Genomic DNA, 25,108 nt, shown 5'->3' on the forward strand with positions numbered 1-25,108 from the left:
AACTCTTTTCCCATTTCTGAGTCATTCATTTACCCACACTACAATAATGTCCTTTTTTCTTTTAATTTTCACATCCCTCCTTCAAAGTCAAAATCCATTTAACTATCACCTACCTCCTCATATCTTGTCTATATTTTATTTCACATTATTTAAATGCCAAATGTGAAATATAGTTCAAAATAAAAATGCACTTCTTCACTGACTTTTTCTTTTACTGGTGGATTTTCCCCTCTGTAAATAAGAAAGGAACAGACTTATTTTAAAGACAAGTTTTTCCAACTATATATATCTCCAACTACATATATATATATATATATATATATATATCCAACTACTTATATATATTATACATATTAAAAAATGTAATGCCTCTTTGACACCAAAAAAAGTATTATTTCTTTTAATCCATGCTAAGCTGCAACAGTACTACAAGAGTTAATTATTTAGAACAGCAGGCTGTAAAAGGAATAATCCTGTAGGAAATGTGGAGTGCATTATTTCTTTAGTGATCTCTGCTTCCATGGAAACAATTTCTCAGCACAATTCTAAACCTTGTAAAAGTAGGGCAGTAGGTCTATGTAAAGCAGCAATTAAACAACCCCAATACTTTTATCTAGGCCATTAAATGCTTTGTCCAGCATCACATGTGATTACAGTGCTCACTGGGATGTTAAACCACTGGCTGCTTCCCGTGGGGATGGATGAAATCCTTATCCCTCACTTCCTTGGGGGGCACAGCACCAGCACAGCACCTCTGCCTCCTGCGCAGACACTCGGGGTGCTCAGCTGTGCCACACCCTCCTTTTGGGGTGCACTGTCCTCCTGCACAGCCTCTCTTGGCCCTACAGCCTCCCCGCCCTCATGGCTCAGCCCTGCCCAGCACACCTGGATCGGATCGAGGCAGGGGATGTGGCTGATGGAAAGGGATCTTTCCTCCAGGATGTGCCCCTGCCAACCCCTCACATTGAGTCAGGACTGTGCCGTGTGTGCCGAACGCTGGGGTACCATCCCAGCATCCCAGCCCCAGCACCACTGGATCACCTGCTGACGGAGCCTAAAGCACAGCGCTGTAAAACAAGGAGGGAAACAGCTCCTGCCCGGATGCGCTCCCTGGCGCAAATTCACCAAACACACTGCTAACAAGAGTTTCGCTCCGAGCTCCGAGCCTCTCCCGCAGCTGCTGTGACAAAGCTCCCTCTGCTGGAACACAGCTTCACTCTGGCACTCGGTCAGTGCCACCGACACGGCACAAAGACATTCCAGAGACAAGATGTTACAAATACACACGTCGTTCTGGGTATTGCATGTGCAGCCTTTATTAGTAGACTCTTGTCTGTCATCAGGCAGGAACAGCAGAGAAGCAAGCAAAGGAAAAAAGTCCTGAATGAATATCAATGGCAACAGTGTTAGCTTTTTACCTGGTTATGGATTTTGGATTTTTCAACTGAATTGTTTTTGGCAAGTTGGTTAGTTTAAAAAAAATAAAAGTAGGGATATTCCCTCCCCTTGCACACAAGATCTGCGTCCCTGTGAGGCAGCACTGCTGGTAACTGGGAAAGCAAAACATGATTCAGCCAACAAATGCCCAGAGGGAAATTTGCCAGAAGTGACATCTTGGGAGGGGTTGTTTGGGTTTATTTTGTTGGCTTTTGTTAATTCCTTTTTTCATTTCCTAACCTGTTGAATTCCAGTTTTAAGTGTATCATTCTACCCCCTACTCAATGATTTCTCATGTCCTGAGCAACAACGTGGTAAGGTGTAACGCTGGTCCTATGGAAGAAACAGCAGATTAGTCTGCACAGGTCCACTGAAACAAAGCATGAATGTTAACAAAAAAGCTTCTAAATACAAAATTTTCATGCCTAAAATGTGTTTGGTAGAACTGGTATATTAGTTAAACAGGTTTTTATTTCCTGGGAAGCATGCAACTTCCAAATTCATCTCATTAATCACTCAGTGAAACTAAATGATGAAAAGTAGGTTAGTTTATTTTCTTACACTGCCTCCTGTCAACAAAATCATTACTCAGCATCACAACTGTGCTCTTTCCAATTCCTATAGAATTCTGTGTGCTAGACTGGATCCTGATGGAACAAGCACTGTATTTTCTCCACACCACCCTGCAACAAACACTTGGAATTCTAGAGCTTTTATGTGCATAACAAAGGCTCAATCCTGCCCATGTCCTCAGAAAAATCACTTCAAAAGTCTGGGTTCCTCAAAAATTTCCTTACATAACACCACTGTTAAATACCAAATACAACTGTGTGACTTTACCTCAGTGATCACTAAAGAGGGAAGCAGCCAGGACATTGTCAGCACTACCTGGGTAATCCTGACCCATCCCTAAAGGGCTGAGAGCTGTGTGTGAACAATGAGCAGTATCTGCTTCATGATGCTGTGACAAAATGTGTTCAAAATTCTCCTCCCAGCAGCTCTAACTGGAACTGTCAGGACAGTGACATCGGGAGATTTTCCAGAAAACTGCAAAACTGCAAACAACACAACTCCCCATGACTGAGGAGGAGGAGGAATGCTGTCCCACCTGGAGTGCAGCCCAGCCAGGAATGCAGGAATCCTTGCAACAGTGGTGGTCAGGAAGCCCCAGAGATGAGAGTTTAGAGCAAATGCAGACTGAGCCAACAGCCAGAGAGAGGTGGATACACCAAGTGATAAATTACACACAGTAGTGGGGCCTACAGCACATCTGAACATAGAGAGAGCACACAACACCCACCAGCATTTTTGAGTCCACAGCTCTTAAAAGTGGGAAAATCTCTGAATGTCAAGGAATCACATTTTCATCTGCTCAGGTTCTGCTCCCTCCCCTTAAGTGACAGAGAGACTCATGAGGCCTGATAAAAGATAACATTAACTTCCCATAAAGGAGTTCCCTCCTTGGGATGCAACTCTATGATTTTAAAGCTTTTCAAACTCTTTATACAAACAAGAAGTTGAAACATATCAAATCTCAAAATTCCATTTATGTTATGTAGAACTATATATATATATATATATATATATACACACACATATATTTCCTTAAAATAAAAATTGGGTCCATTGTCTCCCCTCTAGATATAAACTCCAAGTCTTGCTTGAAACTTTCAAATATATTTTAGGCCTCTCTGAGAAACTCTGCCTAAGATAAACATGTGGAAATAGTAATACCTGTAGACAAGTCAAGTTTCCTTAGTATTTAGAAAGCAACATTTAAAGCACATTTTTTTCTAAAAATATTCACAGTGATACAGCTCATGAAACATTTCCAAGTTGCAATCAGGAAACTTCGCAATCAAGATCAATCTGTGAGTGATTTATCTAAATATATACCTGTATGAAATCATAACTGAGGAACTGATATAAACAAATGTTTTTCTATTGAACTGTACATTACAGAGAAGACTCTGAATATAAAAGTGGGGATTATTTTTCTTCAAAAACACAAATCCTTTTCTGCTTGTTGCACTCAGTTTGCCATCAGTCAGGAGCTCTGGTTTCCACAGGAAACAGTGGCAATTAGAAGTGGACAAACCACAATGATCTGGAGAACAACATAAAACCTCCCTGTAGAATGGAAGGTCACAAAGAGGTAACCTGTAGTAAGACAGGAGTTATCATTTCCACTGGAAACAAGCACAGCCACTACTGAGAAGTCATGAAACTCATCAGCTTTTTCTCCCCAATATATAAGCAGGATGGCAAAGAATATGCCAAAAAGCTACTTGACCAGCAAAATCAATGGGGAAAAGTAATAAGAAAAATAATAGTAAAAAAAGGAATTGGGTGATGTATTTTTCTGCAACTGGATGAAACTTCTTACTGGACACCAGGAAACTCTGAGCTACAAAACTCTCATTTCAGTTAAGTTTTCCTTTTGTGAACTCATTCAAACTTACACTCCCTAAAGCAAAGGAACAAATCCATTCTGAGTTAGAGGTGCACTTGTAGATAAAAACATTAGAGAAAATTGCCAAACTTGAAGACTTGAGAGAGGACAAGCTCTCCTTGCAGACTGATGCACAGCATTCCTGACAGGGTGTCCTCCTTCCCCAACACCAGGCTGGTCAATCATTACCTCCATGGCACTCATCAGCATTAACATTCCTCAGGCACACAGGTCACACATCAGGAGCTTTCAAAGTGTTTTTCAACCACAACCATGAGATGACACTGGATTCTTAACAGTCACTACTAAAAGGGATAACAATTCTGAAAGAGCTGACATAATGGAGAGGAGGGGAAGAAATTCAAAAATGAAATCAAAATTCCAAAACCATCACACTGGTAATTCTTGTGAATGTTCATTCTCACTTCCTTCAGCATTTTTTTCACTCTTGTATGTGGAAAGGAATAAGTTTTCTATCTGAGTCAAGAACTCTTCAGCGATGAGGCAGTTTGTTACCTTGCCCAAAGTCTTCCTCATGCACTCCAAAAGCTAGGCAAAAGAAAAGGAAATCTGTTTTAAATTGTCATTTCCCCCCTCTTTATGCGGTAAGTATCGTTAAGAGATTTTTATTTATTTATTTAGGATGAGCACTACAAAAAGTGTTTGTACATTATAAATTTAAAAGGAACAAGGTGATCTAAACCCAAGTCTTTAAAACCAATTACCCAACAACTACATTTCAGAGCATTCTACCAACTCAAGTTTAAATTTACACTTTATAAGCAAAGATGCATTGAGAGGAAACAAAAAAAAATCAATGTGTACAATTACTGTGTGCAAGTTTTCTGTTTATGTCTTTTGCTTTGGGCAGAGTTTGTGTCTTGTTTGTGCCATAATGGTACAGCTGCCACCAGGCAGAGCTCCAGAGCAGTGACTACACTGGAAAATTAAAGTTTCTATTATCCATGACAAACATGGCACAGCATTATTTTACTGATGGAACAAAGGACCAGGAAGGCCAAATCTGCTCCTGAGACATGTGCAGGTCTTGATACTGAAAGCACACAAAATGCTCAGGAGAGACCTGAGTAATTAATTGCCATTAACTCCTCTCCAAACTGAGGGTCAAACTTGGTGTCTGCACATAACCATCCCCATCTCTCTGAGAGGAGGATCTTTATTTTCACTGTGTTTTAAGTAAATAAGCTGTGCCACAAAAATAATTTATTATCATTAATTTACATCTCTGATTTGTAAAAGTGTAACTCCAGGTGACTTCTGACATGAAACAGATTTGGATTTAAAAACACATCTACCATAAAAAAGTTAAGAGAAGAAAACTTACTTTCTGCAAACAAGTCAGGTCAGAATCTCTATGAAAAATTTTATCCATGGGGACACTGCTGTGGGAAGAAAAACAAACAGGAGTGCTGGAGAAAGCAGCCATGGGTCTTGACTGAAACGTAACAATAAATGTATAAAAATTCCAACCTGGCTGTTTGTAACAGAAGTGGACACAAACCTGTGGCAAAATCTGTATTTCTCAATTATCCACCTTGTTTTTTCAAATACTAACTCCCACTGAGGCTCCTCCAACATCTGTTCCATTTCAAATTTGTAGGGCAGGCCTGTAAGCAATTGAAGATCATTATTCAGTGCTCCTGCTACACTCCACTGTTTCTTTTCCTGTTCAGTTTAGGTGCAATCCCTTCCCTCCCCATAACTGTTCCTCATTTATTACTGCCTGCAGAAGCCTGTAGCTCTGTTACTTGACAACATTAAGGAGGTTAAAGGATGATGTGTTTTGGATTCCAAATTTAATTCTGGTGGGAGCAGGAACAAATGTTTTCTGCTCCCTGCCCTTGCCAATTCCCATTCCATAAGGAAGGACAGAAATCTACAGCAAACTCAGAAATGAAAAAAATGAATTGAGTGTTTCTAACTTAGTTGCACTGTTGTAGTGTAAGAGTTATATGGTTATTAAATTAATAAAAAAGGTTTGGTTTTTCAGTATGAATGGGCTGATGGTGAAGTGCTGACTATTGTTCTCAATTTCAAAGGAAATTTGCTCAGAATTGAAGAAATTCTTCTAGTTTACTGCAGGTGGAGGAAGAGAATTCTAGAAAATATTTTAAAAGAATCATCAAAAACTTATTTGCCTAACACAATTAGTTTACCAAAAATCAGGGAGCAAGAAAGAGACTGTACATTTCAGTAAATAATTTCCAAAGAGCCAGAGGAGATGGCATTTTGTAAAACCTTGATTTCAGGAGCTAAACAGAAATCTGAAATCCTCTGACAGAAAATGCACAGGACTACAAAAATGTCTAATTCTCAGGGTAACAGAGTTCATCAGTATTTTAACTCTCCCCCACAAAGGTGGGATGTGTGGGAGAGGAGGATGAAATGCAGGAGTCTCAGGGTGGCAAACAGGAATGGGGCACAGATGTGGCCACTGCTGCCCCTGCCCCAGGACTGCAGTGAGGCTCCCTTGTCTGCTTCCACTGGAAAAAACAGAAAAAACTGTGGGCTCACAAGGCCTTGGCTACTGATGTGCCAAGAGAACTGGAAACCTTGGAGTGTGGATGCAAAAACCAGGACTTTATAAATAGAGGGAGGAGGAGAGAGAATAGGCAGGTACCAGAACCATCTACTGTTATCAGGGGAATTTTCCTCAAATCCATGTCAGGAAAAGAGCAGAAGATCTGATCATCACTTGCAATACAGCCATTTTTATGTGGTATGTCCTTAACTGTTCAAGAAAGGAAAAGACCCTGATTTCATGAAATGCCAATGGTATTTTTAATCAGGAATTTGTTCTCTTAGGTAGGGGCTCATGCCAGCACCATTTCAGCCTTCATGCCTTGTGTTCCCCTGGACAGCTGGCACATTTCTTTGATCCTCTGACCTGCTGAATGCCACGTTACTCAAAAATTAAGAGTTTTTGACCACTGTAGCATCCAGTTCTTTGCTATTTACTTCTGTCTCCTTGAGCAGAGAATCTGTTCAGAATGTTGTAATGCAGGCCAAGTAAGACATGGGAAACAGTTTCTAAGCTGTTCACATGGATTCTGTATGTAAATAACAGGGACCTGTGTCCCAATCCTTTCATTTCTTTGAGGAATTGTGAGAACTACTAACACAGAAGATCAATCTTGTATGTATTTATAGCTGTATATATATATATAGTTGTATATAGTTGTATATTGTTGTATATAGTTGTATAGTTGTATATAGTTGTATAGTTGTATATTCTAGTTGTATATATATAGCTTTATATATATTAGAGCTGTATATATATATAGTTGTATATATAGTTGTATAGTTGTATATAGTTGTATATTCTAGTTGTATATATATAGCTGTATATATATTAGAGCTGTATATATATATATAGTTGTATATTCCTATTCTGACAGCACAGACAACCCAGAGGTTTATTCTTGCAGTGAAATTCCTGTGTTTATCCAGCACATGTTGCCATTATAAATGACACCATTTATATAATGCCATTATATTACCAATATAAATACAAAATACTGATTTCTCAGGATCAAAACCAGACATCTTCCCCTTAACACCCAAAGAATTAAGACACTGGATTAAATAGGGGTACTTACGATAGGAACCATCAGAACTGATCTCATCACTAATGACCAGACAGGTGATCTGGGAATAGGGAAGAGGATTATTCCTGTTGTAAGGGCTTATGATCATCCCGATGAACATGGCACCACCCCTGGAGAAATAGCTCTAAAAAACACCAAAAACACCACATGTCAATTCCCGCTGAGCTGTGCAAACACACGGGTGCAGCAGTGCAAAGCCCAGGGAGCCTGGGGCTGCAGGGGTCGGTGTGTCCGTGCCGTACCTGGTACTCGGCCTGCGTGTCGATGTCGCGCAGGGAGGGGCTGGGCTCGAAGGCGGGGTGCGAGTGGTACCAGCCGATCACGCGGAAGCCGCGCGCTGCCAGCGACTCCGAGGCCTGAGTCTGCGACACCGGGTCCATCTCGCACTGCAGGCCTGTGCTCAGGCTGTTGCACGGCTCTGCTGTGCACACCTGGGGAGAGAACATCTGGCTGCAGCAGTGCGAGGAGCCTCCTCGTGTCGCAGACATTTTTTCATAGAAATCCTTTCTTTGGGATTTGTGCATCTTCTGGGAAGCAGAGGCTCCAGAAGAGGAATGTAAACAATTGTTATGGGCTGCTGTGAAATGTAGCAGGTGCTCCTGTGATTGGATCATGCTCCGTGTTTACAATTGGGGGCCAATCACAGGACCAAGCTCGGGGACAGATTCCCTGGATACAGAACTTTGTTATTCATTCTTTTCTATTCTATTCTTAGCTTAGCAGCTCGGCAACTTCTCTCTTTATTCCTATTAGTATAGTAATAATGTATTATATAGCAGATATCAATAAATCCAGCCTTCTGATCATCAAACAAGATTCTCGTCCTTCTCTCACCCTGACGACCTCATCAGGTCGCTGCAATATCCTCAGGCTGCAGGGGTAATATCCACAGTCCTGCACTGTGCCCACAGTAACCCCTGCAGTGCTACAGCCTGGGGATGGTGTGGCTGGACAGGAAAGCTGAACGTGAGCCAGCAGTGTGTCCTGGTGGCCAAGAAGGCCAATGGTATTCTGGCCTGGATCAGGAATAGGGAGGTCATTCTGCCCCTGTACTCAGCACTGGTGAGGCCACACCTTGAGTGCTGTGTCCAGCTCTGACCCCTCAGCTTGGGAAGGACATTGAGACACTTGAGCACATCCAAAGGAGGCAAACAGGCTGGAGAGGAGCTGGGAACACAAACCCTGTGAGGAACCACTGAGGGGGCTGGGGGTGTTCAGCCTGGAGAAAAAGAGACTCAGAGGTGACCTTATCAGTCTCCACAAGCCCCTGAAAGGTGCCTGTGCTCAGGTGGGGTTGGGCTCTCTCCAGGCAGCTCTGACACAACCAGAGCACACAGCCTCAAGCTGCACCAAGGGAAATACAGATTGGATATTAGGAAAAAGTTTTTCACTGAAAAAGTGATAAAGTTCTGGAATGGCTGCCCAGGGAGGTGGTGCAGTCACCATCCCTGGGTGTGTTTAATAACAAAGCCTGGATGTGGCACTGGGTGCCATGGTTTAATTGAGGTGTTGGGGCTGGGTTGGACTCAATGATCTTGAAGGTCTCTTCCAACCTTGTGATTCTGTGAATTCTGTGAATCAGTTACAGAAAACTTACAGAGTTTTAAAAGGCATTTACCAGATCTTGCTCATGATGTAGTTGATACTTGAGCGTAAGCTTAACTTTCATATTTCAAGACTACAGTAATGAATTTCAACTTTAATATATATTAATTGCCTTTTAGAAATAAGTTACATCTATTCAAAGTGTAACTATGATCATTTCAGTTTTAATATAATAGAGAAAATGTGAAAAGACAAACACTTACTTCCACAATTTTATCAGCTTCAGAGTACTTTCCACCGAGCAGCCCAATCACTTCTGCCAGAGACACGTGAGAGTGCTGGAATAAAATCAAACAAGTAGGAAAGTCCAAGTTGTGGGATTTCTCACAAGGCAGTGACTTCTCAAGGATATGTAGAAAGAAAACTCAAGACTCTCAAACACCAAGTACTTCCATTTAAAGCAAACAGAAAAGATTAAATTTGCTTATTATATACACACCACAGATGTAGTGCAAGGGTGCAACACTTCCATGCACAAGGCAATGGAAGTTCAAAAACTGCAGCCTGGGCAGTGCTGAACCACTGCACACATTTTGGTACAGCCTGTTATTCTTGGAAAAAACCCACACATTGCTTTGCAAACACAAAATCAATTCCCAGACTGGGACAAAATGAAGCCATAGATTTCAGAAGGGCAGTCTGTTTCAGAAAGTAGCTTTAAGCAAATTAAAGTATGACAGAGAGTAGTAAGTAGTAAAGCTCTCAGTAAAGTAGCAAAACTCTTATTAGTTTTTCTAGAAGGTCAATAGTTGTATATTAAGCACAATACAAAACCCATTCATTTTAGGGGCTTTATTTAATACTACATTCTCACTTCTAGGTCTGACTGGAAAAAAACCACTGAATGGTTTGGGTTGAAATGAACCTTAATGATTTTCTCATTATCCCCCCTGTCATGGACAGGGACACCCCCCATTAGAACAGGTTGTTCAGAGCTCCACCCAACCTGGCCTTGAACACTTCCAGGGATGGGGCAGCCACAGCTTCTCTGTTTTAATTTCTTTGTCTTATGTTGCTCATTAAAAACAAGAACCAAACCCACAGCACACACATCACAGCTTTTTGAAACATAAAACTTAATGCTCACCAAATCCATTATTAAAAGTGCTTCAGAAGACACTTTCACCTGAAAGGGCTCCTGAAATGATAAACACAGTGATAAGAAAAGTAACCCAAGCAATGGAGCCCTCTCAGTAATTCACTCAGAGGTACATACCTGCTTTTCTTCCGTGAACAAACAGCATGGTATCAGCTGAAAGGGATCAAAGGAACTATAAAATGAAAGAAAATTTCTCTAAAGATGTAGGACAGTCAGGAAACTTTTCAAGTTTCCCACTGTCTCCTTGACAGAGGAGGAATATTCTTGTTGTCTTCACTGGATTTTCTCATCCCATACTAGGACGCCAAATACCAAAATATCACTTCCCACACTCCTGAATTCCAGCACAGAACATCTGAAAAGCATCCCTGCTATTTCAGACCAGGATACATATTAATGCTGTGCAGGGTTCCAGCCTGACACTTCACAGGACATTTGTTCCATTTCTGGCAGATCAATGTTTGAACATGATGTGATCAAATACCTTTTGATTTGTCTTGAACCTTTAGAAGATTTTGCAGGTTTCAGTTTTTCTTCCTCTCTCCTTCTTGCTAATTCTTCAGCTGAGAGATGCTGAAAAGATTTTTTAAAAACTTGAATGTTTCAATGGCTGAAGTGCTTTTTCAGCCCTGATTGCAAAACCAGCCCAGAACAAATTCTTGATATCCCTGCCCTCTTAATATAATTTGTGTATTACAAGACTACTCAGGATAGAGGCAACAGCCATGGCAGAACCAAGCAGTGTGGAAGGAATGACAATCTGAGATCAGGTCCACAAGGTGCCTGATAAGAGAATTCTCTCACTCTCCAAATCATTCAAATTCAGTAAAATCACAGCCCACATCACAAACCAGGCGTAAATCCAGGTGTGACCACCTGCCATTACAAACCACAGCCAGAATTTATCATGCCCCCTCCTTAGGGGTGTTTTCAACCTTTGTTTCCATTCAAATATGTATTTTACAGGAAGTGTTGGAATTATTAACCCACAGTCACTCAAAAACAGGTATGCCATGATACCATTATGGTAGTAATTGTTACAGGCAATTACTGAAAGGTTGAAAATTAAGAAGGCTTTGTATACAGGAAAATTGGATGTTTATAGTTCTTCACTTTTGATGTAATTTGTAATTGTAGGAACAGACATGCGTTTTCTTTCCAATTCTCCCATAAAATATTTAACCTTGCATGAATTTTTTAAGCACTTAATAAACCACAGTATTACTGGGGATATTGCTAGTAGCAGAATTAATATTAGGAACTCATTATCACCTGCATAATGAGCACAAGGAAACCATACAGGACTGAAAAAATAACATTTAAATGTTATTCTCCCATCCCCTACCGTTACCCTAAAGGCAGTCAACTGAAAGCAACGGGTCATGAAATCTCCTACAAGACAAGGCAACGAGTTTTATGGGCACAAAACCCTGGTGCAAACCCCAAATGCAGCTGCATTAATCAGCATGAAGATGTGGCAGCTGCTGCAGTACTTTCAAATTACACTACCACAAGAGAGGTTGAATCCCTATGACACAACTGTTCCCTTGTCTGTTTGATGCAACAGCACCAGCCAGCAATTAGCAGGAACTGATTCCTGGTAATTTAAGGTGATTTTAAGGTGAGGATTTAAGGTGAGGTTAAAACACAGGAGGGTTACCTCAAATGTCTGTCCTTCCAAATCCTTTGCATCACACCAGTTTCCCCACGGGTCCCGCACTCGCCGTCTTCTCGTGCGCTGAGGAAAGAAACCACCATGAGTCAAATTACCCTGGAAAAACTTAATTCCTTCATCCAGGCAGCCAAAGGACATTGTCCAAAAGGCCACTGCCCCAGCAATGGTACTGACACTCCAACATGTTCCCAGAAAATAAAGAACACCCCAGATTTCTGTAGAATTAAGTAGTTCATGATCCCCCAGGAATTATCATCAGTAAAGTTTTTGGAGTTTGAGGCTGTAAAGCCTGTTAGTGTTCCATGGAATATCAGCACCCCTGACAGCACCAGGGTACTGATATCCAGCTCTGAATTAATGCTCAGACAACACACAAAGCTATAAACTCAGTGTGTTTACATTTAGTGTATGCTACAGTTCTTTACATTTCAATTTATTATTTTTAAAGTGGGATTGATTTAGTTCTCCTCTCATCAACTGATTTACTTTGCTGTGAAGTACTTAAAAGTGCTACATTAAGTGTGAATATAAAAATTAACTCTGGCAAGCCTTGGTAATTCATGCAGTTATAAATTAGTTACTGCTTCATTTAATTGTGTGGACAGGGCTCTCAGTAAGCCATAACATATACCTACTGTATTGAAATGCAAGCAACTCAATCACACACTGCAATGCACTTTACTATTTTGTGACTAATAAATGATGGGGAAGAGGGGGTTCAGGCTGCAGGGGAAGGCCAGCAAGACAGCTGAGTGAAGTCCCTGAAGCAAGACTGGCCCCCGAATCACAGGGCACCCTAAGGAAACTGCAACCTGAGTGAGAGCAGACATTCCCTGAGGTGCCCTGGCTTGTAAATGAATGCAGGCTGGGAGGGTTTTCCCCTTGTCCCCGCTGCCCCCAGGCTGTACCATGGACTGCAGGCGCTGGGCCAGCTGATAGGCTTCCACCGTGTCCTTGCCCTCCCTGCAGCGGCTCCTGTCGGCGGGCTGGGGCCGGTTGTACACGGCCTGCTCTGCAGGACACACAGGGGACAGTTCCCGTGTCAGCAGAGCTCAGGGCTGCTCAGCACTGCCACACACACACAGGGGTGACACGGGTAAGTGACAACAGCAAATGGCACAGGGAGAAAGCAAACAGAACCCTCACAGCAAAGACATCTCTTGGTAGTCATAATTCTGAGTGGTGATGTAGCCCTCTCCCACCATATTTTTAAAACAACAAAACCTCCTCTTCTCCTCCTTCTTCCTTCTAAATAAATTTTAAAAACTTTACTTTGGACAAAATGTAATTGCAGGACATTGCTCCTCTCCTAGGTGACTGTCATTCAGACCAAAACTCATTGAGAGCCTCTAAACCAACATCAAGGTACAGACGCACATTCACTTTTAACAGTTCACCTAATTTTAACACTTGCATTGTTTAAAAAGTAGCCCTCAGGATGAAGTAGTCCTGAGGATTTTGTTTAAAATGTAGCCCTGAAGGCATTGGTATTTATTTAGAAAATTGTTACAATTTATTGTGGGAAAAGAAACAATTACTTGAATTTTACCTAATAAGAAGGGCAGAATTTCAGACACAGCTGGTATCAGGACACACAGAAAAGCATGAAACAAAACACATCCCACCAACTGGTGTGTGATTAAACATGGGGAATGGGAAATAAAAAGAAAAAATAGAAGGTTTGGTGTAAGCCTAAAATTTCTAATTGTGTTCATAAGTTACAAGCTCTTCTAGATTTTCCAAAGTTATCAGGGAAGATCCGCCAGAAGGTCCTTCCTAGCAAGGATGAATGAGCAGCACACCCTAGAGCTGGGCAGTGCCTGCACCAGAAGAGGCTCTGCACTGACTGTTCCAACAGCAATATCTTTACCACAGCCGAAGTTGATGGCTCCTATCAGCTCCAGGTAGGTGTGGATGCGCCCGATGCAGTTCACGTCCCCGCAGTTCTTCAGGCCGGGCCGCACCGAGGTCTTGTTCAGGTATTTGGGTTTGCATCTCTCCCTGAAACAAAGCACAGCACCTGGTCAAACAGCAGAACAAACCATGGGGGATGAAGGAATTGGGGGACTTTAACTGAGGTCCTGTTTTCACTCTCTGTGCATTTATTTTCCTTCTCAGTTCAACACTTCTCTGGTGTCGAATGGAATTTTAGTCTCTCTTTGCAACTAGAAGCTGTCAGAGCACAAGACAACTGAATGAGGACAGAGCTAAACTCAGTAATTCTTTCTGCTTCAAGGCAAGCACAAACCAAAACTGGCAGCCAAATTATCTTGAGCCTCCTACCACAAGTCACTATGTTTCCTTACACCACTCCTGTGCAGATGGAATATAAAATATTTAAGTGCACAAGCACCAGTCCAAATTGATTCTTAATTTGAGGCATTCCTTTGGTCAACACTATTTGCTCTAGCACAGACTATTGCTTCTTGCTGCCTTTCTGTAAAGGCAGGGCTATGGAATTAATGCCATTGGTTATTTTAAGGAACCATTTGTTAAAACCATTCTTATGCATAGGATGGCAAAAATGGCAAGGAAATAGCACAGCCAAAATAAATGCAGCCTGTTCTGGTACAGAACATTCATTTTCTTAATGCTTCAAAGTATTTTCATTGCTCAGCTTCCAGAATGCCAGAGAAAAAAATCAGGAAGATGCAAAAGAAGTATTAATAATGAATGTTCTTCACTGGCAAGCTACCATACAATTAATTTCACTCTATTCAGAAGTAAGCTATTAGTGCTAAGTAGTGTTTTAACTACATCAGACCAGGACATCTTAATCACTTATTTCAGTAAAAGAAATGAATGCATCTTACCACTGATCCAAAATATAATTCCTGATTTTCAAATAACGCTCTGGTGTTTTGGCCTGGCGCCCTTCAAAGAATTCAGGAATAGCTTGCTTCTCTTCTTCCAGAATGATGCTTCTGTCAACCTCCACTTCTTGATCAGGTGGCTTCAGCTCCTCTGCTTCCTCTTGATGGTCTTCATCCCCTTGGCAGGGAGAAGGAAAAAGCAATCCATTATCAGCCAGGTCTCTTTGCTCCTCACTGAGCTCCTGATCGGTTCCTTGTGCAGGACATGTGACTGGTCCACTTTGCTCAGCTTTCTCAACAAGATTGTTGTACTGCTGGTAATCCAAATTCACAGATTTATCCCCATTCAGGTGCTGGGAACACGTTGCTGCCACAGCAGGAAATACCAAAGCATCCACTGTCTCTGGCCTGGTGTGCTGAGGATCTTCTTTAGGCAAAGCAGTTGCAGAACTGTGGCCAGCAGATGAAAAACCTCCTTGTTCCACTGCTTTTGTTTCTTCAACTGGCCTTTTTGGGATAACAGATAATTCAGATTTTCCTGTTTCTTGCTGGAAGGCAGGAGTGAGCAGTTCATCCATGTCATCAGTTATGTCCACTTCCTCATCATCTGAGAGCTTCTCGATTTTCACCGCGTTCAGGTTGGGATCTGCACGGCCTCTCAAGCTTCCAGCTTCCATTCCTGCCCCATCTTCCATGGGAAGGCTGCTCCCACACTGACTTTGCTCTTCTTTTTCTGAATCACCATTTTTTGCCTTAGGAAAATATAAATCACTTTTAGGAGGGGAAAACAAGCCAAAAAAATCATCTACTTCCCAAATAATCAGGACTGTTTTATTTGAATAGCAGATATTCTGAAGTGTTTCTTCTTCAATTTATCATTTTAACTTAGTTTAATCCATTGCAACTGACTTTTAGACAGCATTATAAATATACTCTAGGCCAAGTATAAATTTGCATGTATTTCCAGTCAAAAAGCCCTAGAAAGTAGTTATTCCTTCCTAAAGCCCATGAAATCTCAAATAAGGCTGAAGCTAAATCTACAACACACAGCAGAAAGAGCTGTGTAATAGAAAACCAGTATTTTCAGACTAACAACCAACAGTGTAAGGGACCACAATTATACTGCATTTATTGTTTAGTTATACCAGCAATAAAACCAGTGGTCACTCTAGGAATTTGAAACCAGGTCTGACTTCACATTTAAATTTGCAAATAACAATATTCCACTTCTCTGAATATGGGAATGAATAGAGTACCTGCTTTGACAGCAGTGCCCTGAAGAGACAGATTAAAAGCAAGCTACCCATGGGCAAACACCTTTTTGCCAGCCCCAGGGATGCTCCATTTACCTTGTTCCTGAAGTACTGCCGAGCGTAGCTCTTGACTTGCAGAACCGTTCGAGTGCCGATCAGTTTGGCAATTTTCGTCCACCTGCGGCCAAATTTCACCTGAAATTCATGGAAGTGACCCCAACTGTGACATCCCAGACATGGCACTGCATGTGTCAAATGAGCTCAAAACCTCATTATTCATTAAAATGCACAAACACTACAGCAAACCCATGGTAAAGAACCTCACTGTTTATGTTCTACCAAGAAGAGAACTGCATCCAGTAGTAAGAATTATTCTTATTCTTAACTGAAGAATCTTCTTCACCCATTTCAGGCACTCTGCTGCCTGTTATCCCAAGGAATCCTTGTGCTTGGCAAAGCAAACCCTTTTACAATTGGCACAACCATATAATCTCTGCAGACCTTACAACAGTAAAGGTTGTAAGGTTTGCACAGTAAGGATTTTACTTTATTACCTGATTTGCCTTCAGAACACACTCTAATATACTTCTCATAGTTAATGCAGCATTGTGATTATACAACAGGCTTATTCAGGTCAAGTACTTTACTGTTCAAGATAAACTCATTAATTCAATTTAAAATATTATATATTTATAAACAAACTCACCAGTCCTTGTTCAAACAGCTCTTTTTCCTCTGCTGTCCACTTCAAGGAACAGCCAGGTGATTTTGTGGGTGAGCGCACCCTGGGAATGCAGGAAGCAGAAATCAGTGATTTCCCAAATCCAGACATTCTCCAATCCCAGTCACTCAAGGCACCCTCTGATGGAAGGACTATTCTCCATCTTTGGCAAAACTCAAAGTATTGTTCTAAACATGAATGTGACTCATAAATAAAATACTGAGAATCACATCAGCTTCTCCGTCACGATGGGAGATTCAAAGCAACTCAATATTCATCAGTGACCAATGGCACAGAAATACATCACAGCAGGCAACAGAAAAGTTCAGGCGAAAAGGCAACTAGAATTAACAAATTTTTATCATAAAGATCACTGTGCTACCAAAAAACTCCCCAAAACCTGGTTTACTCTAGCCTCTTGTTACACATAATATTTCTTCCTGTTGAAAGGTCTCTTGAATAATTTTTATACAGTCAAACAAAAGAAACTTTAATTTTTTTAAAATAAAAAAATAAATTTTAAACAAAATCAGACATCACACTTAAAAATACAATTCAATTGTTTAAATGTACATACGTGACTTTTCCAGTTTTCTTATGTGGGCTGCAAATGCAAGAGTGAAAATAAAAATTAGTAATTGTGCTGCTGGTGCACACCCAGCAAATAAGAAGGATTTTAGAAAGACTTTTCATTTCTACTCAGCTAACTAAGAATTTTCCCAGACCTTACCTTTTCATAGATCTTTTCTCCATTTCCTTTTGGTTGAGCCATATTTTTTCAGAAAGTGATTTATTAGATAAATAATACCTGAAATAGTCATTAAGTAAGTTTTCAAGGCATCAGAGACATTTGTACATGTGAGAATTTTAGTAATCAGGTAAATTACACTGCTTCAGAATTACCCAGCTGTAGAAACAAATACTGCAGGATTTCTGCCATCTACCTAGAAGTTGACAGGGCTTCAGTCACCTTAACAGGCAAAGATTTGTCCAGTTCTTTTGGAAATAAAAAGTTGTTTGGCATTCTACAGGAAAACATAAACCCAAATCAGCAAAAGGATACTCTTCCTCCAGCAACATCTTCTCAATGACAGCCCTGTTTTCTTCACTGATGCTGCTGTCCAACGTCCAGGGCTGCAAACAACAAAAGCACATTTTAATATCTCAATTCTGTCACACTGTACTTGAGTGCTGACAAGAAGTAGTTTGTGAAATTAGGGAAGAAGCAGTGGTTAAAAACCTAAAACATCATGTACATGGAGAGAAGAGGGAACACAGAAGCTCTGATAACCTTGCCACAAGCAGCATTGATTAAAAAAATACTTACAAGACTGTTGCCAGTTCTCCAAGATGAATCAAGATAGTGATCCTGCAGCAGGCTTGATGCTGTGTTTTCATGATCTCTGAAAGAGATTCCAGTGCTCAGAACCATTGTATTTTTAATATTCAATGTCATTGAGTTGTATTATCTCCACTTAACATTTCTACATCTTACCCCCAATAAGGTAAAAGCATTTTCTTAGGACTTCTTAAAGGCAAACTGCTTTTTCTGCTGAGGAGAGCTCCTGCTTGCACAAGGTTTAATAGAATCCTGTCATACAGGGTTGTTAGAGCCATAGAGTAAAATTTGGGAATGATTTGGTTGGAAGATCATCTCAATCCAACCCTCTGTCATGGACAGGGACATCTCCCACCAGACCAGGTTGCTCCAAGCCCTGGCCAGGTCTTTCCAATATTTAACCTCATGCTCATGGAGACTTCATCCAGTTTACATTTCTGTAAATAACTACTAATGAGAGATCTGTCACTGATTAACATCACTGATCAACTTCTTTTTATTTTCATGCAGCATAAGATCTCCTTATGAATTTGTGTAAGTACTTGTTTTCAAAAATCTTTACTTCCAGAACATTGTCTTGTCTGTAGACTAATTAGCCCTACATTCCCTGCAGTGCTGCTAAATTAACCTAACCTACTGCTCTCAACTGCTGTGTGCAGCACTTCAAACATCTCTTCATAGGATAAAGGATCAGGATGAATCTCCATGTCCAAGGATCAATACAACTCCTTCTTTTAGAGCATACCCTGGAGAGGGTGGGATCAAGAGCCCCCTTTGCCAGCAGCCTGTCTGCAGCAGTGGCAGGGGCTATTTGAGGGCAGTGTGTCTCTGCTACAAACCTCTCATTCTCTCCAGCAGCTGCAAGTGCTGGATTTGAAGCATTGCAGTCACTGCCTACTCACTTCAGCATCCCTTGTCTGTGAATTTGCTGAACCTAGAAAGCCATTGGAATGTTGGGCTGCATCAAAACAGCACGGCCAGCAGGGCTTTGCTCTGGTGAGACCTCACCTGGAGTGAGGCGCTGCATCCAGCTCTGGGTCCCCAACATAAGGAGGCCATGGAAGTGTTGGAGCAAGCCCACGATGTTGGTAAGAGCACTGGAGCACAGTACAAAGACAGGCTGGGAGAGCTGGGGCTGCTCAGCCTGGAGGAGAGAAGCTTGTGTGGAGACCTGATAGCAAACTTGCACTGTCTGGAAGGGCTACAGGGAAGCTGGAGCGGGGCTCTTTGCAGGAACTGTAGCGATAGGACAAGGACTAATGAGTACGAACTGAAAGAGGGGAAATTTTGGTTAGATACTAGGAAGAAATTCTTTACTTGGGGATGGCGATGCCCTGGCACAGGTTACCCAGGGAGATTGTGGATGCTCAAGCCGTGGCAGCGTTCAAAGCCAGACTGAATAAAACCTTGAGCAACCTGGTCTAGTGGCAAATATCCCTATTCATGGCAGGGGGGTTGGGATTAGAAGATCTTCAATGTCCTTTCTAGTCCCTAACATTCCAAGAACCCGTTTTCTGCACCTCCCTCCGGGCGTTCAGCTTCCTGAGCCTCCCTCGCTAACACAGTTACACAACCCAGCACCTTCTCCATGGGTATTTTAAGGATTCTCCCAGCAGCCTCGCAGCGCCGTTCCGGGCTCTGCGGGATCCCATCACGGCGGTTCTCCTCACACCAGCGCTATCACAGCCCCGTTCTCTGCACCCTTCCCGACGATGCCCCGCACGGGCGCTGCCCCCTCTCCACGGGCACCCCGTGACACTCCAAGGTCTCTCCGGAGCGGCGGGAAGCGCTCGGCCCGGGCCGCCCCTCAGGAGCGGCTCTCTCCTCACGCTGCCCGCCCGCCGCGGGGCACGGGGCGCGCGGGCCGAGCCGCAGCGAGCCCCTCGCGGCCCTCACTCACCCCGGCGCGGCCGCAGCGTCCCCCTCGATGTCCACCTCAGGCTCCTCCGCCGCCGCCATGACAGCGGGCCCGGCGCTATCGCGGGAAGGGGCGGACCCGGCGGCGCCGAGATGGGCGGGAGCAGAGCCCCGAAGAGCGGAGGCGGAGATGGCGCTGAGGTAGGCGGAGCGCAGGGCGGCTGGGGCGGGCGGCGAGCTGCGGGACAGGGCCGGGCAGTGAGGGGACATGGCCGGGAAATGGGGGGTCACGGCTGGACTGAGGGGACATGGCCGAGAGCTGAGGCGTCACGGCCGGACCGAGGGGACATGGCCGGGAACAGGGGGAGCATGGCCGGACCGAGGGGACATGGCCGGGAGCTGAGGGGACACGGACGGACTGATGGGACATGGCCGGGAACGGAGGGGACACGGACGGACTGATGGGACATGGCCACCGCTGAGGGGACATGGCTGGGCTGAGAGCCAAGGGGAAAAGGGTGACAGTCAGGCAGGGCCTGAGGGGGGTGCGGGAGGCGGCGGTGGGAGACTGCAGCACTCACTGGTGAGGGTCACCCTCAGAGATGTGGGTGCTGCAGCACTCACTGGTGAGGGGCACCCTCAGAGATGTGGGTGCTGCAGCACTGGTGAGGGGCACCCTCAGAGATGTGGGTGCTGCAGCACTGGTGAGGGTCACCCTCAGAGATGTGGGTGCTGCAGCACTGGTGAGGGGCACCCTCAGAGATGTGGGTGCTGCAGCACTCACTGGTGAGGGGCACCCTCAGAGATGTGGGTGCTGCAGCACTCACTGGTAAGGGGCACCCTCAGGAGGGTTAGCCGGGGATCAGGCTCAGCTCCCAGGGAACAAGGGACAGAACAAGAAGAAACAGCCTCAGGTTGCACCAGGGGAGGTTTAGATTGGATATTAGGAAAAAATTCTTCACAGAAGAAGTGATTAAACATTAGAACACCAACATTAGGTTGGTGATTCGGTCGTCATCCCTGGAGGTGTTTAAGAAAAGACTGGACATGGTTGACAAGTGATGATTGCTCTCAGGTTTGACTCTATGGTCTTGGAGTCCTTTTCCATCCTAAATTGTTCTGTGATCCTCTGAGCCCACATGGGCTGTGTGCCTCTGTGTCCTTCAAGTTCGTGGTCATGTCTGTTCCTTCACTGGGCATTGCGAGGGTCAGGTTAAGGTGTCATTTTATCAATAACAAAACTCAGCTTTATCTCATGCGTTCTTAAATCCATGTTTTGTTTCTCAAAAGGTGTTTGGGTGTTTGTGGTAACATGGTTTGTAATCTGAAGGGAAGTGTAATCATTGATTATCATTATTAGGGAAATAACCCCAGAGAACTTTCTGTTGATTCAGAAAGTGTTTCTGTTTATATTTGTGTTGTCATCTCAATACAAATATTTTGAACCAAGAAACTCTGTTGCAACCTTTTTATTCTACGTATTTTGTCTTTGTGCTGGAATGAAAGTGAAATTAATAAATGGCAAATGTGGTGGGTTTTGTTCTCTCTATCTACAAATACAAAATCTAGACAATAGTATGACAAAACATAGAAAGAAAAATAATTGTTAGTAGTCTCAGGAATACCTTGAGGAAATACAGACATCTTCATGTTCATAATAGATGTTTTTTTAACTTGTGATTTTGCCAAACAGTGACTAACTAAGCTATCCATACAGGCTAATATTCACAGATATATGAAAAGATATTTTCTGTCTTTGTCTTGATTTATACTAGAAGAGTTCACACACAATGTTTATAAGGCAAGAACATTCTATATAGATCCCAAATTAGTGATTCATTAGAGAAGCAGAAGACTAAACAGTACTTAAGAGTTTAACAGTGTCTTTAAGATCCTTTTTTCCCCAAGATCCCCTTTGCTAATTTAATTCTTCCAGTTCAAGCATAATTCTCAATCATATTCCACATTAGGACTATCCAAATTACATCAAAGAGAATTCTGCACTTAAATGCAAAGTTTTTTCCTTTACATCTTCATTTTGCTATTAACATTTTCTTTCTCAACAGTGTTAAAATTTGAGCCTGGTTTTCTGTTTTGTTACATTCTGCTACTTGCAGTGGGGTTTTTCTGAGGCTGTTTTCAGCGAGTACATTTGCCTTTTCCCCCTGTGCCCAGCTGAGGAGGGCACTGACAGCGCTGAGGTGCCCGGCCCTGCAGGCGCAGTGCAGGGCAGTGTCCCTGCTGCTGTCCAAGGCATTGATGGCAGCCCCGTGGCTCAGGAGGACATTTATCAGCTCTCCATGTCCGTACTCTGCTGCAATGTGCAGGGCTGTCTTCCTCCAAACGTTTCTGTCGTTGATATTTTTGTTTTTCCCCGCGGCCAGCAGAAGTTTTAGGATGTCTGCGTTTCCTTTCACGGTGGCATAGTGCAGCGGGGTGCATCCATCCATGTCCTTAGCTCCAGCTCTGCCCTTCTTAGCCAACAGCAGTTCCACGATGCTGAGGTGTCCTCTCAGAGCTGCAGCGTGCAGGGGAGTTTTCTTCTCCTTGTCCTGTGCGTTGGGGTCAGCTCTGGCCTTCAGGAGCATCTCTGCCAGCGTTCTGTGTCCCTGCTCAGCAGCCAGATGCAAAGGGGACTTTGCCTGCTTGTCCTGAGCGTTGACAGGAGCTTTGTGGTGCAGCAGCTGTCGGGCAGCGTCAGCGTGGCCTCTGTGGCTGGCGATGTGCAGGGGCGTGGCAGAGTCCTTGGTGACAGCGTTAACTCTGGCCCCGGCGCTGACCAGGAGCCCCACCAGGGCCCCGCGGTTGCGGAGGGCAGCGACGTGCAGCGGGGTTTGCTCGGCCTGGTTCCTGACGTTGGTGTCCATGCCCCTGCTCAGCAGCACAGCTGCGATGGCAGCAGCCCCAGCCTGCACTGCCAAGTGCAGAGCTGTGTCTGCAGCAGGAGTCCTTATTCCCAGCTTTGCTCCTTTTTCCACTAGAACTTCTGCTGACTCTGCTTTGCCCATTTCACAGGCCAGCAGCAAAGGAGTGTAGTGCTTTTTGTTGTGGGCATTGACATCTGTGCCTCTGTCAATTAAAGCTGCTACAACACTGTGCAGATTCTTCTGTACAGCTCTGAAAAGAGCTAACTCCATTATGTCAGCAGACAAATCTTTAGAATACTCCAGGAGTACTTTGAAGATGGATGGGTGGTTGCTGTTGAAGGCTCTTTCAACCGTGTTGGAATCAACAGTGGCTCCAGCTTCTAGAAGGACTTTTGCAGTGTTTTCATATCCCTGAGAAACAGCATAACTCAGAGCAGTCTGTCCTCTCTTATCCTTTCCTTCAGTGGAGGCACCAGCCTCTAAAAGCATTTTGGCCAGGCTGCTCTCATCTCTAAGAGCTGCCATGTGTAAAAAGGTGTGCTGATTCCTGCAGCTCCTTGCCTCTTCTTTCAGGAGCATGCTCACTATGTGGCTGTGGTGATTCTCTGCAGCCCAGTGCAGTGGTGTCTTGCCTTCCACATCCAGAGTGTGCATGGAAGCCCCAGCTTGGAGCAGCAGCCTGACTGCCCCTCCGTGGCCTTTCTGAGCAGCCCTGTGCAGGGCTGTTCTCCCTCTCCTGTCCTTCACACCTGTCCTTGCACCTTTGCTCAGCAAATGTGCCACGATGGAGAGATGGCCACGAGCAGCTGCAACGTGCAGAAGTGTTTCACTGGAGGGGTTTAGCACATTGAGGTCATTGTCCTTCAGTGTTTTCTCTAGCTCAGGAAGGGAGCCTTTAGCTACTGCAGCAAAGATGTCAACAGCAGCAGGATCTTTTCTAGGCTTTGTTGCCCTTGAAAGTGGAGTTACTTTTCCTTTCTTCTTAAGAGCCCCTTTGTGCTTTTTTCCCCCAGGTCTGTCTTTATTCCCCTGGTGCTGCTCGCTGCTGTTTTCAAACCACACTTTATCTTTTTCAAGTAAATACCCAACCAACTGTCTTCTGGCATCTCCAATGCTTTCATTTACTTCACTGACGTATTTTCTTATCTTGCTGTAAAGTTTTGGCTCCACTTGCTTTAAACATGGATAAAAAAAGAGCCTGCAGGCTCGTTCACCTTGAGAAATGAGTATGTCTAACACCCGAGAGTTCTTTGCTGTTCGTGTCCTGTAGAAACTCAGGACCAGCTTTTTTTCTGGGGTAAAAATACCATTTTCTATCAGCCAGTGCAGGAGCTGCTCTGGGTCATTTATGCCTTGTACAAGTTCTTCTTTTTTAGTCCTTAGGACCTGAATTGCATATGGGTTTGTAAACAGGCTGTTTGAATGCCTGATCATGTTGCTAATCAAAAAGTGAATTGAGGTATTGTTTGATGGAAATAAATAGGAAATAGCAAAGCAGGCTCACATAATTTCAGTCTTTTCATAGAACTATGAACTAACAACCATTGTAGGTCAGTGCTAAATCTTTAAAGAAATCAAAACTCCCTCACCTTTGAGTTTCTCGTTGTTAGAAGTCCTTTGATCTTCTCTGTTCTTCCTTAGCAACGAGTACAGCTTAATAACAAAACAAAAGTCTGTGATATGTTAAGATAGTTCACTTGGAAAGCTTCTTTCAGATTTTAATTCATAATTAGAGATTTAAAAAATGCTTTTGTGAATCTGATGTTTGAATAGAAGATAGCTGATAGTCGAGTTTCTCTGTTCCTCTGGCCAAGCTGGTTCCTAAATGACCAGTCAATTAAACATGACAAAAGAAAATTCACAGCATAGTTACTGTTGCCATGATCACACACCTTGTATGATCTGAAATGAAAGAGTGCACTCTGCCAGCTATGCAGGTGAAAACCCTATAATGTAATGAAATAAAAGCATAAAGCCCCAGATAAAAATAAACTGTATAAGCAGCTGGTTATAAAAAGTGATCCAGCCTTTCTAATATGAGCTGCAGCTCCAGTCAGGGGTATATTTAAGGCCATTTAGCTTGTCATTCCTGCTCTAACCCAGAGTCTGTCTGGAAGTTAATTCTTTTACATGAGGTGGATCAAGGCATGTGATTCAGTGTGCAATATTTAAAGTATAATTAGAGCTTCAAATCTGTGTAGTCTTCCATATGGATGTAGGACCTTGGGATCTAGCTGTAATTAATTTAACTTATTGGTGTTTCAATTCCCTGTGGAAGAGAAGGAAATAAAATAGTAATTATCCACACATTTTGAAACCAATTGAGAGAGAAATTGAGATTACAAACTTTGGGGAAAGCTG

General features: G+C 43.1%; 2 protein-coding genes and 1 long non-coding RNA gene across 4 annotated transcripts in view; 1 reads left to right on the plus strand and 2 right to left on the minus strand.

Moving 5' to 3' along the window:
- Nucleotides 1-1,291: 1,291 nt before the first annotated feature.
- On the minus strand, nt 1,292-20,000 carry MYSM1 (Myb like, SWIRM and MPN domains 1). Of its 2 annotated transcripts, none has more exons than XM_063166202.1 (20): nt 19,924-20,000; nt 18,012-18,087; nt 17,748-17,818; nt 17,415-17,492; nt 17,262-17,288; nt 16,670-16,748; nt 16,060-16,158; nt 14,711-15,462; nt 13,768-13,898; nt 12,806-12,909; nt 11,883-11,960; nt 10,707-10,795; nt 10,340-10,394; nt 10,211-10,261; nt 9,327-9,401; nt 7,761-7,949; nt 7,510-7,642; nt 5,412-5,517; nt 5,235-5,289; nt 1,292-4,438 (listed from the first exon to the last, which is right to left on the minus strand). In XM_063166202.1, exons 1-20 carry the CDS (start codon nt 19,980-19,982, stop codon nt 4,280-4,282), a joined length of 2,466 nt encoding a protein of 821 aa, XP_063022272.1. In that variant the 5' UTR covers nt 19,983-20,000; the 3' UTR covers nt 1,292-4,279. The 2 variants fall into 2 exon arrangements, with proteins under 2 accessions (XP_063022272.1, XP_063022271.1); XM_063166201.1 differs by having other exon boundaries at nt 5,235-5,292.
- A 12-nt stretch (nt 20,001-20,012) lies between these two features.
- LOC134423303 (uncharacterized) overlaps nt 20,013-25,108 on the plus strand; it is a 153,292-nt gene continuing 148,196 nt past the window's right edge. Inside the window, exon 1 of the long non-coding RNA XR_010029047.1 lies at nt 20,013-20,081. This is a non-coding gene — a long non-coding RNA (uncharacterized LOC134423303). The remainder of the gene's footprint in view (nt 20,082-25,108) is intronic.
- Nucleotides 21,914-24,181, minus strand: LOC134422741 (CARD- and ANK-domain containing inflammasome adapter protein-like). The gene has a single exon (XM_063165132.1). It carries the CDS (start codon nt 24,179-24,181, stop codon nt 21,914-21,916), a length of 2,268 nt encoding a protein of 755 aa, XP_063021202.1.

Source organism: Melospiza melodia, chromosome 11, assembly GCF_035770615.1.
Source record: "Melospiza melodia melodia isolate bMelMel2 chromosome 11, bMelMel2.pri, whole genome shotgun sequence".
Classification (NCBI taxonomy): domain Eukaryota; kingdom Metazoa; phylum Chordata; class Aves; order Passeriformes; family Passerellidae; genus Melospiza; species Melospiza melodia.

Coding starts and splice junctions, on each gene's coding strand:
- MYSM1 (XM_063166201.1), bottom strand. CDS start 19,982: ATGGCGGCGGCGGAGGAGCCTGAGGTGGACATCGAGGGGGACGCTGCG. Junction 9,402..10,210: donor CACTTTTAATAATGGATTTG/GTGAGCATTAAG, acceptor ATTTTATTCCAG/CACTCTCACGTGTCTCTGGC. Junction 7,643..7,760: donor ACACGCAGGCCGAGTACCAG/GTACGGCACGGA, acceptor GGTGTTTTTTAG/AGCTATTTCTCCAGGGGTGG.
- LOC134422741 (XM_063165132.1), bottom strand. CDS start 24,181: ATGATCAGGCATTCAAACAGCCTGTTTACAAACCCATATGCAATTCAG.